The sequence below is a fragment of the Salvia miltiorrhiza genome, chromosome 3 (genome assembly GCF_028751815.1).
Source record: "Salvia miltiorrhiza cultivar Shanhuang (shh) chromosome 3, IMPLAD_Smil_shh, whole genome shotgun sequence".
Classification (NCBI taxonomy): Eukaryota; Viridiplantae; Streptophyta; class Magnoliopsida; order Lamiales; family Lamiaceae; genus Salvia; species Salvia miltiorrhiza.
In genome coordinates this window covers 8,978,289-8,991,915 of record NC_080389.1, presented here as the reverse complement: position 1 = coordinate 8,991,915, position 13,627 = coordinate 8,978,289, and the positions used below count along the sequence as shown (strand labels likewise).

Genomic DNA, 13,627 nt, shown 5'->3' with positions numbered 1-13,627 from the left:
TTAAGTTAGTATTAAAAGTTTGATAGTGGGATATTCTATCCATAGCCATTATTTTATTAATTCTTAATAGCCCTTTTATATAAAATATAAAAATAATACTCACTTTCCCAAATAACTTTTTAATAAGAAAGAGTACGAGTTTTAAGATGAAATTGTTAAGTGTATTAGAAATGATGATGATATATGAGGCAAAATGAAAAATATTCAGTTTGAGATAACAAAAACAAATAATACCCACACTTATAAAAATATACTCCCTTCGTCCCAGCTTTTTGTATCCACTTTTAGTAGTAAATACTACTAAAAGTGGATACAAAAAACTGGGACAGAGGGAGTATAAAAGGTATTAACTCTTACCATTTTACTCTTTAGCGTGTAGGCGTGCATTAGGCCAATTTTAACTAATGCACACTTACACGTTCGCACGACGCATGACCTAACATGTAAGCGTGCATTAGATTAATTTTAATTAATGCACGTTTACACGCTCTCACGACCTAGCGTGTAAACGTGTTTTGGTCGCATTTTGTGTAAGCGTGAAAGTGTGTAAAGATAAAAACAATTTTCATTCTTTGCGCGAATTTGCCCCGCGATCGAAGGGCGTAGCGGCTGCGCGTCAGAGAAGAGAAAGTGTTGCAGCAGTTCAAATGAGAGAGAAAATGCAGCGGAGGACGCAAGAATCGATTGCTTTAATTGCAGATGTCTCGATCAGACTTAATTAAGGATAATTAAACCGGGAAACCATGACTAAGGGAGTGAGATAAGGAGTGGGAGTAGAAAAAGGGTAAATAAATAGTGAAGAATCGTACTTAATCATCGACAATGAAGGAAGCATTTATAATATAACAGAAGTTTAGTCGCAATGATTCAATTAAACTAGTAAGTTCGAATATCTCCGACTTAGCCAAAATAACATAAGACTCCTTTGAGTACGCAGCGGAATAGGGGTTCTGATTACATGTATGGAGATATATACCCAAGAGTTTTTCAATACATATAATATTAAGACAAAAAGGAGATCCCGCTCATCACTTCATCACCACCGGCTACTGCTCAACCTGCACATTTAGAAATACATGCAGGGTTGAGTACAAAGGTACTCAGTGGACACATATGCCTATAAATACTTGCATTGTGAAACAGTGAATTGTCATGCCATCATAAACAGTACAGCAAGGGAGTTTTCGTCAAATAGGCCCAAGCTTACTAAGTTCATTTGTGATTTTTAAAGTTCGACTGTAGTTTAACTTCTTTCGTATTCTATCATATCTGGAGCTGTGTGCCGGAGAGGTGGCCACCTCTCACGGACACTTGACCGGCCAACCCGCTCGATGACTCACGGTCACACGTGTACACTAGCCCTGGCAGGATAGCTATCAACTGCTCAAGACCCGAATTCGATTACATAATTGGCAATGCCACATCAGATAGATGTCATACTAAAATTGAAACATTTATGGCAAGACAATAATTGGAATAATTTTTAGTTCAAAAATTTTGTAACGAAATAACTTGTTCAAATGTAACATTAAACTCATTTGATATATATGAAAGTAAACCCACCTGATAGGAATTCTCTGTGGTACAGTAGCTCCTCGACAGATTTTTAATCTCACCCTTGACCTTATTACGAGAATATAAATGAGATATTTGCTCGAGCAAAATCCTCAAATAATGAGAATGCGTGATTAACTATGCATGAATCTCTTATGCATGAATTATAATTCTGAGATAATAATCGGAGAAGTTCTACTATTAAACCTTGCTATCGAATCAAATAAATAAACCATCTAGGTTTCATCTCATGAGGTCAAGTAATTAACTATAATTAATCCTCTCATCTTAAGGTGTTCTAATCCACTTGGTAATTAATTAGATCTCGCTCTTTTAATCGATTAGAAGAGAAATAACTACTTCGGCTTATTCGCTATATAACCTCATAAAATTAATCAGGCTTAATAAATAGGAACAAAAGTAATATTATAAGTTCAAATAATTAAAAGGCTCAACATAAGGCAGCCTAATAATTAATTAAGTAGAAGTGGGCATGAATAACTAAAGTGAAAGGTCCAATTGAAATAATTCATTGGCTTAAATAATTAAATAAATTTTGGCCCAAACGAATAAATAATTGATTAGCTGGGCTCAAATAAATGAATCAAGCAAGGCCCAGCTAAAAAAAATTACAACGACCCAAAGAATTTAAATCAAACTCAAAGAATTAAAACAAAGCCCAAAGAAATAAAATGGGTGAGACCCAAATCTGTTAATAATTCCCAGCCCAATAGAAATAATCATCCAGCCCTATTCTACTAAGGCTGCGTTTACTTTGATGCATAAATTTATTCATGGAAAAGGATGGATAACAAAAATTTATGCCTTAAAATGTGTCCTTTCCTTTCCAACATTTGACACAAAAGAGATGTTTACCATTTTTTCTTCTTTATTTTCACTTCAAGGATGAATAATATTATCCACTTAAAAATGGATGGATAATATTATCCATCCTTGTGTTCGCTATTTTATTTACACGCCGCAAGTGTACGGGTGCAATTGTATATAGTGGCAAACAAGGTCGAATTCACAGAGACTAATGGTTATCAATGCCTACTCTTAATTATTTTACTCTATCTGGATGAACGATGATTAAAGTTTTGATTTTGGAAAACAAATTTAAATTAAAAATAAAGAAACACTAAAAAGAAAACAAGCTGTGAAAAATGCGAAGTAACAGAAGAAAGAGAGTTTCCCAAGGCAAAGGTTTCAACAGATTCTCCTAACCAACACGTTTGATTCAATTAATGAGATAATTCCTAAGGCAATCTCAAAGTTAATTCATACCCACTCCCGTGGCATACAAATCGTTGATTACATGCAAGGCTACCGTCCCCGGATCACACTTCTAACACGTAACTCCTAAAAGTTCCTAGGATTAAAGCCTTCACAATTATTAATTCCCTTTAGAATTAAAATAAATGTGTTCTATGTTCTTAGTTCAGGTTATAATTATCATCTCCCGATCTCAAATTAAAACCTATGATAATGCTAAATTGGTGATCAAGCAATAAAGCAAGCAATTATAACAAGAACATAGAAAGGAATATAAATCTCAATTAATTAAATCAACAGTCAGAAATTCGAATCATGTTTACTCCCTAAACCCTGGGAAAAGGGATTTAGCCACACATAGACATATGACTAACAATCACAATCTCAATAAAACTAATAAACATAAAACTATGAAAAACCGTAGAGAAGTCGAGATTCTTCAGTCTTGCTCTTGCTCCGTGTCTCACAGCTCTCAGGAAAAGTCAGAATATGATAAAAGATGTCTGGGATAATCTAAAAGATGGTATTTATATGCCCTAGGTCGTCTAGCTCGAAAATACTCCAAAAATCGCGTTTTAGGTGAAAAAGCGGAAAAGTTGGGCTGACTCGGCGCCTCGCGCGGGCTGGTCGCGCGGCCGCATGGCTGGGCCGCGCGAGCTCGCGCGGTCTCCTCGCGCGGCCGCGCGCCTGGCCCGCGCGGTCTTCCAGCGGGTTCTGCATCCTCGCGCGGCCGTGGCATGCGGCCGCATGCCCGGACCGCGCGACTTCCCGGCGCCCATCCTCGCGCACGGCCGCGTGTCCTCCGACACACGGACTTCCCGGCGCCCGTTCTTGCTCATCCGATGCCCGATTCTTGCCCCATTCATGCCTATGGACTCGTCACTTCGCGTATTCCACTACGCTTCATCCAAAACTCCACAAAATGGGTCCAAAACCTGTAAAAACAACACGAGCACGGACGAGTAGTCTATTCCACACAAATTTAACAATTCAAACCAAAGACTCTCAAGAACTCAATGAAAACGCCCAAAAAACTATGAATAAACGCGACAAAGAAGATGAAAAATGCATGTAGAACAACCCCCCAAACTTAAACCATTGTCCGTCCTCGGACAAAAACAAAGATGAACCACAGATGAATCGACAAGAGCGCAGAGAAAAGTGGATAACCTTGTGGCTTCAGATTTATCAACAAAAACAATAGCATGCATTTGTGTCTCCTATCATCAAGAAATGACACTCATGACAAACTTCAAATTATGGTCTCAACGATTCGCAATCCTCACCAAAAAGATAAAGAAAATACGAACTCTCAACTCTCAAGTGTATCAATCAGAAAGGACGTGTATACGCTCAGTTCAAGCTAAACATGTACTCATCCATAAGCTTGTCAATCGTCTCACCTCTCCACCACTAAATGTGTGCTCCTATAACCAAGATCAAAAAGGTCTTTATTGAAGGTTGTAATGTAGGCTCTTTGGTAAGGTAGGATATGTTTGGCTAAGTGACTCAAAGATGCAAATCAAAGTAACATCATCACCAACCTTATATCATTCTTGCTCAATTCTATCCTCCACCTTTCACAAAACCAAAATTTTCAATATATAATTCACCACAACACAACAAATATCTCCCATGACAATATGACCTTCTAATGTATCCTATGTACCCATTTTTTCAATTTTCTCACTATTTTTTTTTCTTTTTTTTTTTTTTTTAGGACTTGTAGGATACTAGGATTTTTTCAATCAAAGACAAAGTTCATAAACCATGATCACACACCTCCACAAACCAACATTCCCATAGCAACAAACTCCAAGTTCCCACCCACGGCTAAACCAAATAAAATGGATAATAAAAGCTCAAAGGGGCGAAACTAGGATCATATAGAGTAAAAGGACAAGTATGGGATATATGGGCTAGCAAAGATGGCCTTCTATCATCTCACAGTTATTAAGCACACTATGTGACCTCGAGGGAGAAACCAAGACAAGTTCTAGCGAGAAACAAGCATGCTTGAACAATCACTCAAGAAACAGAAATAAGACTGTGGAAAATAGTGACAGTCAAGGCTCAAATCTCACAGCTTACAACATTGATTGCGAACACATAGAGACCATGCTTATCATTTATCAATCATGCTCAATCTCAACGATGTCAACACAAACACATGCAGTTTTACCATTTCAAAACAGAAATCATCATAGGCCAGTCATCCAACTAATCCATGCACATCTCATCTTTTCACCAAGGCATCAACACAGAGCGACAAACAAAAACAAGACTAACAACTTTTCAACAAAGCAACGACTCTAACCAAAGCAAACAAGACTCAAAACGACTAACACAAACTAAAAAGAAACAAAGCAATAAAGATAGAGTGCCCACACAGCCACATCCCCCCAAACTTATTCTCCACAAGGAAGAATAAGTTTGAAAAGGAAGTGTAGGGCACGGAGTCGAACTCACCGGGGCTCAAGGGGCCGGCGGGTCCTGAGGATCTTGCGGCGGTCCTGGGAAGGCTCACTGCCAATCATTCATCGACCTCATATACGCCGCATGTTGGCGCATATACTCCTCATGTTGCCGTAGGCGGGCAGCGCGCTCGGCTTCAAATTGGGCATCAAAGTAGCCCTGTTGCTGCCTCTGGAATGCAGCAAATTGATTGTCCACGTGGCCGTACATGTTGGTTTGCAGGTTTTGGAAACCTGCATCCATGTGGCCGTACATGTGTTGCTGCATCGTGGCAAAGCCGGCATCCATGTGGCCGTATAGCCGCTGCTCCATGGCAGGAAAATCGTATCCAACGGGCGGCGGCGGAGGTGCATGATGGTGGGGAAAGTAGGATGAAGTCCCCGCCTCAGACTCTTGGGGCACGTCGCCCCCTGCTTCATAAGCTGCTTCCTCCTCTGCAGCTTCATCTCTTGCCGCTGCCCGTCCTGCCTGTGTTGCCGGTGGGCGCTGGCGTATGAGGTTGAGGTGCTCCGGGGTGTTCAGCAGCCAGTTCGAATGATCTGCCACATCCAGCACAGTGGTCAAGTGCGGGTTGGGCAATGGAAAGTATAGCTTTGGCTTCAAGACCCAGTATAAGTTCCGGCCACCCGTGATGTGTCCCGCTGCTTTTAGCACTTTCAAATCCACCAAGATTTCTTCAGAAACCGCGGTCTCCGTGATCTCAAGTTCCAAGTCGAGAGCAAGGGCGGTGACAAATCCTCCAATGCCAATGAAGGCGGTCGGGGAAGTGAGCTGACTGTGAAATTGATCTAGCAACTGAGGGGCTAAATCAATCTTGTCACCTGTGAGCATACAGTTCAAATGTAGCAATTCGTCAGAACGTAGGTTGCCCACATTTTCCCGAGCGAAGTAATTGTAGGCCATCACCCGCTGTAGGTATCTGAATACCGGGTTTCTCAATGCTTTGGCCTTTGCACGGCCAGTGACGAAGTGCTTGGAGTCCTCAACAGTTAAATCAGCCATGGCGGCCCATAACGTCTGCGGTTGAAAACCGGCAACACCATATATCCTGCTCCGCGGACTTTCAAGAATGTTATTGAAATTGTTACAGGTCAGCTCATAGTCCGTGTTGAGCAAGCGGAATTGGCACTACGTGGGAATGGTCCGATCATATTTGATCTTCAAAGTTGACAGAAACTCGATCGTGAGAATCCGATAAGTGCGCCAGTTCCCTGTGAAAACCTGTCGGAGTCCCGCGCGATCGACCATAGCCCAAACATCATCCTGGATGCCCAACTTCTCCACAGTGGTTGGACAGATGTACTTCGTGGGCTTGACCGGGATGTGAATGAGCTTCTCCCAGTTCTTAAGTGAGGCATCATCTGGGAGTTCCACACCGAAGTGAGCCGGTGAGAACTCCGAAACCGACGGCGCCGCACGGCTGCTTCTGGATGACGACCCAGTAACCTTTCCCTTTCCCTTGGCGGCCCGGGTTACTTTCCCCTTGGGTGGCATGCTGAGAATACTGCAAAACTCAAACATGCTGCATTAGAAACGGTCCCCCAAACTTAAATTACACACACAAGAAGAATAAAATCAAGGCACATCAAGCCACCACCCAACACACCAAATCAATTCAAAGGCCAAACTCATGTGTTTCTTATGCATAAAATATGTAGCATGTGATTAAGAACATAAGCTAGAACAATATAGAGCATAGGACTAAGGCCAAAGAACATCATCCCCCAAATCATAGCATAGGAACCAAATCCACACCAAGAGCTCAAATTGACCAACAATTAAGTTTACCCATGATAAATAAGACATTCCTAAGCATGAATTCGTCCAAATATAAGCATAGAATCAAGAGAAATCAAGAGAAAACGAGAAATCCCCAATTAAAGCCCTAGTTTGGAACTAAGAAAATAAATCATGGATTTAAACAAAACAATCGGTCAAAAGCTAGTAAATCATGCCAAGAATTGAAAAACATAAGTAATTGGGGCAAGAAAAACATACCTTGGATGGATTGGATGGAAGAAAGTAAGAGAAAAATATGAATTGGGGTGTTAGTGTGTGAAAATTAGGTGTTGTGTGTGTAAAATTCGTGAAAAGAGGGAGATAAAGGGTTAAAAACCGGTTCTGGGCGGGTTTTAGCGCGGGTCGCTGTCGGATCCGGGTCGCGCGGGCGCGTCGCGCGGCCGCATGGCTGGACCGCGCGAGCTCGCGCGGCCGCGCCCCCGGACCGCGTGATCTCCCCAGAGTTCCTGTCCTCCTCGCGCGGGCTTGTCGCGCGGCCGCGCCCCCGGACCGCGCGAGCTCGCGCGGCCACCTCGCGCGGCCGCGCCCCTGGACCGCATGACACTTCCAGAAAGTCTGCCTTCCTCGCGCGGGCTGCTCGCGCGGCCGCATGCCTGGGCCGCGCGGTCTGGGCGTCCAACTCCTCGAAAAACATGTTTTTTTTTTTTTTTTTATAAACCTGCAAAAACGCAGCAAGCAACACAAACGAACAAAAACGAAAAGAAACTAACGTACTAAAACAAAAGAAAAACTCACAAACTTTGGGTTGCCTCCCAATAAGCGCTATTTTAACGTCGATAGCTCGACGCTTCATGACTCAACAATAACGAAGATCAATGACGTCCACCGTGTGGACTTGATCCGGGCTATAGTAAGCCTTCACTCGCTGCCCATTCACTCGAAACGGCTCATCTCCTTCTTTGCTCAACTCGATCGTTCCATTAGGAAAAACTTGGGAGATGGTGAACGGTCCCGACCACTTCGACTTCAATTTTCCCGGAAACAGACGAAGACGGGAATTGAATAGAAGGACTTGATCTCCTGCGGCAAACTCTCGCTTGAGGATCATCTTGTCATGAAACCTCTTCGTCCTCTCCTTATAAATGCTAGAGTTTTCAAATGCTTGATCACGAAACTCTTCCAAAGCACTCAAGTGAAGCATCCTCTCTTTTCCAGCCGAATGAAAGTCCAAATTCAACTTCTTCACCGCCCAAAAAGCTTTGTGGGCAAATTCCACCGGCAAGTGACACGACTTTCCAAACACCAATTGATATGGAGACATACCTAAAGGAGTTTTGTATGCCGTGCAATACGCCCAAAGAGCGTCATCTAGCAATATCGCCCAATCTTTGCGACCTCCATTCACAGTCTTTTCCAGAACTTGCTTAATCTCACGGTTGGCTAGCTCGGTTTGTCCATTCGCTTGAGGATGATACGCCGTAGTGACACGATGCTTTACTCCGTTCCTCTTCAATAAGCTCTCCAACCATCGATTGCAGAAATGTGATCCCCCATCACTTACTAAAGCTCGCGGCGCTCCATATCTTGACAAGATGTATTTCTGCAGAAATTTCATCACCACCTTTGAATCATTCTTGGCGGTGGGAATGGCCTCGACCCATCTCGACACATACTCAACGGCCAAAAGGATGTATTGGTTCCCATAGGATGAAGGGAATGGACCCATAAAGTCGATCCCCCACACGTCGAATAACTCAACCTCCACCACGCTAGTCAAAGGCATCTCATGCCTCTTAGAAATACCACCCATACGTTGGCAACGATCACAACGAGACACGAAAGCGTGGGCATCCTTAAAGATGGAGGGCCAATAGAAACCACTTTGTAGGACTTTGAAGGCGGTTCTATTGGCTCCAAAATGGCCTCCACTCGGTGATGAATGGCATTGAGTGAGGATCGGTCCCCACTCCTCTTCTGGCACACAACGGCGAATCACCATGTCAGCGCATCGTCGGTAGAGAAAAGGTTTCTCCCACATGTAGAACTTCACATCATGATAGAATTTCTTCTTCTTATAAGTGCTCAAATCCTTGGGTGGAGGATATTTGGCTGCCAGGAAATTCACATAGTCGGCATACCATGGCCTAGGCGAGCTCACTTGCAGAATCTGCTCATCCGGGAATGTCTCCTTGATTGGAACTTGAAGTTCCTCTCCTTCCACCGGATTCTCTAGGCGAGAGAGATGATCGGCAACCACATTCTCACAACCACGACGATCCCGAATCTCTATATCGAACTCTTGCAGCAGCAGGATCCACCGAATGAGTCGTGGCTTGGCATCCTTCTTATCAAAGAGGAAGCGGATGGCTGCGTGATCGGTGTATACAATTGATTTCGTCCCGATCAAGTATGCACGGAACTTATCAAAAGCGTACACAATTGCAAGCATCTCCTTCTCGGTGACTGTGTAGTTCGCCTGAGCTTTATCCAAAGTTCGGCTGGCATAATAAATGACACGAAAAATTTTGTCCCTCTTCTGACCCAACGCAGCTCCAATGGCAATATCACTAGCATCACACATCAACTCGAATGGCTGCGTCCAATCCGGAACAATCAAAACAGGAGCTGTGACCAAGGCTTTCTTCAAAGTCTCAAACGCAGCTGTGCAAGCATCATCAAAACAGAACTTGACATCTTTCTCCAACAGCTGACTCAACGGCTTAGCAACCTTTGAGAAGTCCTTGATGAAGCGGCGGTAGAATCCGGCATGACCCAAAAAACTGCGCACTGCTCTATCATTGGTTGGTGGCGGGAGCTTCTCTATGGTAACAATCTTGGCTCGATCAACCTCCAAACCTGCAGCTGAAACTTTGTGGCCAAGAACAATGCCTTCTCGCACCATAAAATGACACTTCTCCCAATTAAGCACCAAGTTAGTTTCCTCACAACGAGCAAGCACAACAGATAAATTCTCTAGACAATGATCAAAAGAACTACCAAACACAGAGAAATCATCCATGAAAACTTCCATCACACTCTCAATCAGATCATGGAAAATAGCCATCATGCATCTTTGGAACGTAGCAGGAGCATTACACAAACCAAAAGACATGCGACGATAAGCAAAAATCCCATATGGGCAAGTAAAAGCAGTCTTGTCTTGGTCTTCCGGGGCAATCATAATTTGATTGTACCCAGAATAACCATCAAGAAAACAGTAAAACTCATACCCAGCCAATCTATCAAGCATCTGATCAATAAAGGGGAGGGGAAAGTGGTCTTTCCTAGTAGCAGCATTCAACATGCGATAATCAATGCAGACTCTCCAACCATTAACCACACGTGTAGCAATCATCTCATCAGACTCACCCTTCACAACAGTCATCCCCCCTTTCTTAGACACCACTTGGGTAGGACTTACCCACTCACTATCAGATATAGCATATATAATCCCAGCATCAAGCAGTTTCAACACTTCTTTCCTAACGACTTCTTGCATAATAGGATTCAAGCGCCTTTGAGGTTGCGCTCTAGGCCTAGCATCATCATCAAGCAAAATCCTATGCATGCAGACACTTGGGCTAATCCCTTTCAAATCAGAGATCGACCAACCAATAGCAGATTTATGCTTTCTCAACACACGCAACAAAGAATCCAATTCACAAGAATTAAGATGAGCTGATACAATTACCGGATACGTCTCACCATCACCTAGGAAGGCGTATCTCAAGTGATCCGGCAACGGCTTCAACTCAAGCTTTGGGGCAGTCCCCTTTTCCTCCTCCATCTTTTTCTTATCCTCCTCGGTGCGCAGCTCCAAAAATCGTCCTCTCCTAGGTGCAATCTCTGCAACACTCTCCAATGCACTACAACACTCAAATAACTCATTAGAAAACAAATGCATATCAAGAGGAAAATCAAAATCAGTAGAGAAAAAGAAATGAGAGATGCAAGCCTCAAGAGGGTCACCGAGACCCTTCCATGAAGATGGTGTGTCGCAGGAATCAACTAGGCTCAGCAACTTGCACTCCTCCATGTCAATGTCTTCCTTCTCATCATAGAACTTCAAGGCTCGATATATGGAGAACGTGTGGCTCTCATCATTCACTCTCAAAGTGAGCTCCCCATTAGCCACGTCTATCAAGGCTCTTCCTGTGGCCAAGAACGGTCTCCCTAGGATCAACGGGATGGTCTTGTCCTTCTCAAAATCCAGCACCACAAAGTCAGCTGGGAATATGAACTCATTGACCTTCACCAACACGTCTTCCACTATCCCCCGTGGATACGTCACCGACCTATCTGCCATCTGCAACGCGATCGACGTCAGCTTCATCTCTCCAATAGCCAACCGCTGGAAAATAGATAAGGGCATGAGATTAATGCTTGCCCCCAAATCGCAAAGCGCCTTCCCAAACTGCTGGCCTCCAATGATGCAGGAAATGGTGAAGCTGCCTGGATCTTTAAGCTTGGCTGGGAACTTCTTCTGCAAGATCGCACTACACTCCTCATTGAGGTTCACCGTCTCGAACTCTCCCAACCGCTTCTTTCTCGAGATGATGTCCTTCAAGAATTTTGCATATTGTGGCATCTCCTGCAACGCCTCCACCAATGGAAGATTGATGTGCAACTTCTTGAAGATCTCCAAAAACTTGGAGAACTGCTGTTTCACCTTCTCTTTCTGATGTCGGTGAGGGAACGACAAAGTCACTATTGCTGGCGAAGTAGTCTTCTGCTTTTCATTCTTCTTTTTGCCAGAAACCTCAACGGTGACCTCCTCAGCTTCTTTCTCATCAACCGACGACACGATCTCGTCCTCAGGCATCTTGGGTCCCTCATAAGTAGTCCCACTCCTCAAATTGATTGCCTTGCAATGCTCCTTGGGATTAACAGTTGTATTGCTCGGAAACTGACCCTATTGGTGTAGATTTGTAAACGCATTGGCCAGTTGACCCAATTGGGTCTCGAACATCTTCATCTGGGTTCCCACAGCTGCAGCATTGGACTCCAACTTTTCCATCCTCTCGTCGGACTTGGCCACGAACTTCATTAGCAACTCCTCAAGATTTGGCTTCTTCTCTTCGTTTATCACTCCGTTGGTAACCGAGAAGCCTGGTGGAGGTTGAATTGCATTGTTGGGATTCCCATATGACAAATTCGGGTGTGAGCGGCCTCCTTGCTGATATTGTTGTCCTCTATTGTAGCCACTCTGCTGTCCACGCTGGAAATTCCCGAAGTTCCTCCCATGAATGAAGTGGGCGTCTTCTATGCCTGTCGGATCCTCCACAGCTGGTTCAGGATTTCTCATAGACATTGCTGAAATTTGTGAACTCAGCTCTGCCAGCTGAGTCGAGATCATCACCAGGGGATCTGAGCTAGATGCTGCAGCAACTTTCTTCAGCTGCACCCTCTCGGACGGCCATTGGTAGCTGGTAGCTGCCATACTTTCTATGATCTCCATCGCGTCCGCGCTTCCCTTCTTGAGTATGGAGCCTCCAGCTGCTGTGTCCATGAACATCCTCGTGCGCTCTCCGCAAGCATTGTAGAACATGACGACTAGAGTCCCTTCATCAAAGCCATGGGACGGGCACTTCCTCAATTTCTCTTGATATCGTTCCCATGTTTCTGCTAATGATTCACCTTCAAATTGCTGAAACTGAACGATGTCCATCTTCAGCTTCAAAGTGAGACCAGGAGGGTGAAACTTTCGCAGAAACAGGTGTGCCAACTCTTCCCATGCTGGATTGGCACCCAATTGCAGAGTATGGTACCATGACTTGGCCTTGTCCCGCAGTGAAAAGGGAAATAGACGAAGGCGAATAATGTCATCTGCTACGCCATTCATCTTTATAGTGCTGCATAACTCCAGAAACTGTCTCAGATGCACATTCGGATCCTCTATGGCACTACCTCCATATTGGTTCTGTTGTACCATGGTAATCAGCCCAGTCCTTAGCTCGAAATTATTTGCATTGACTCTGGGCGGCTCTTGGTACTGGTACAGTGGAGTAAATGCCTCATCAATAGGCGGCTGTTTCTGCTCAGCAGCATTTTTCTGAGCATCCAACACCGCCTGCAACTGCTCTCTCAAAGCACGGACTTCTTCCGCAGTAGCCATGTGATTCAACTTGGCTTTGGTCGTCTGGCTGTTGTTATGGCGGCACGTAGCTTCAATTTCCAGGTCAAAATCTAATAAAGGTAGACTTTTAGATCTTGTGTTCATAAACCACCTAAACAATCCACCAGTTTCAGATTAGAACCACAAGAAAGAAATAAATAACGTAAATAAATAACAGAAATAAAAATCCAGAGTAGTATCAAACAATTAACAGAATAGTACTGATAAAAATCAGTCCCCGGCAACGGCGCCAAAAACTTGTTCGCTATTTTATTTACACGCCGCAAGTGTACGAGTGCAATTGTTTATAGTGGCAAACAAGGTCGAATCCACAGAGACTAATGGTTATCAATGCCTACTCTTAATTATTTTACTCTATCTGGATGAACGATGATTAAAGTTTTGATTTTGGAAGACAAATTTAAATTAAAAATAAAGAAACACTAAAAAGAAAACAAGCTGTGAAAA

The 13,627-nt window shown here is 43.7% G+C and overlaps 1 protein-coding gene across 1 annotated transcript; it reads right to left on the bottom strand.

Annotated features, from left to right (window-relative positions):
- Positions 1–11,956: 11,956 nt before the first annotated feature.
- On the bottom strand, positions 11,957–13,159 carry LOC131018268 (uncharacterized). The gene has a single exon (XM_057946990.1). The coding sequence runs from the start codon at positions 13,157–13,159 to the stop codon at positions 11,957–11,959; it is 1,203 nt and encodes a 400-aa protein (XP_057802973.1).
- Between the last annotated feature and the right edge of the window lie 468 nt (positions 13,160–13,627).

What these genes read in the sequence shown, in the direction of transcription:
- LOC131018268 (XM_057946990.1), bottom strand. Translation starts at nt 13,159, where the DNA reads ATGGCTACTGCGGAAGAAGTCCGTGCTTTGAGAGAGCAGTTGCAGGCG.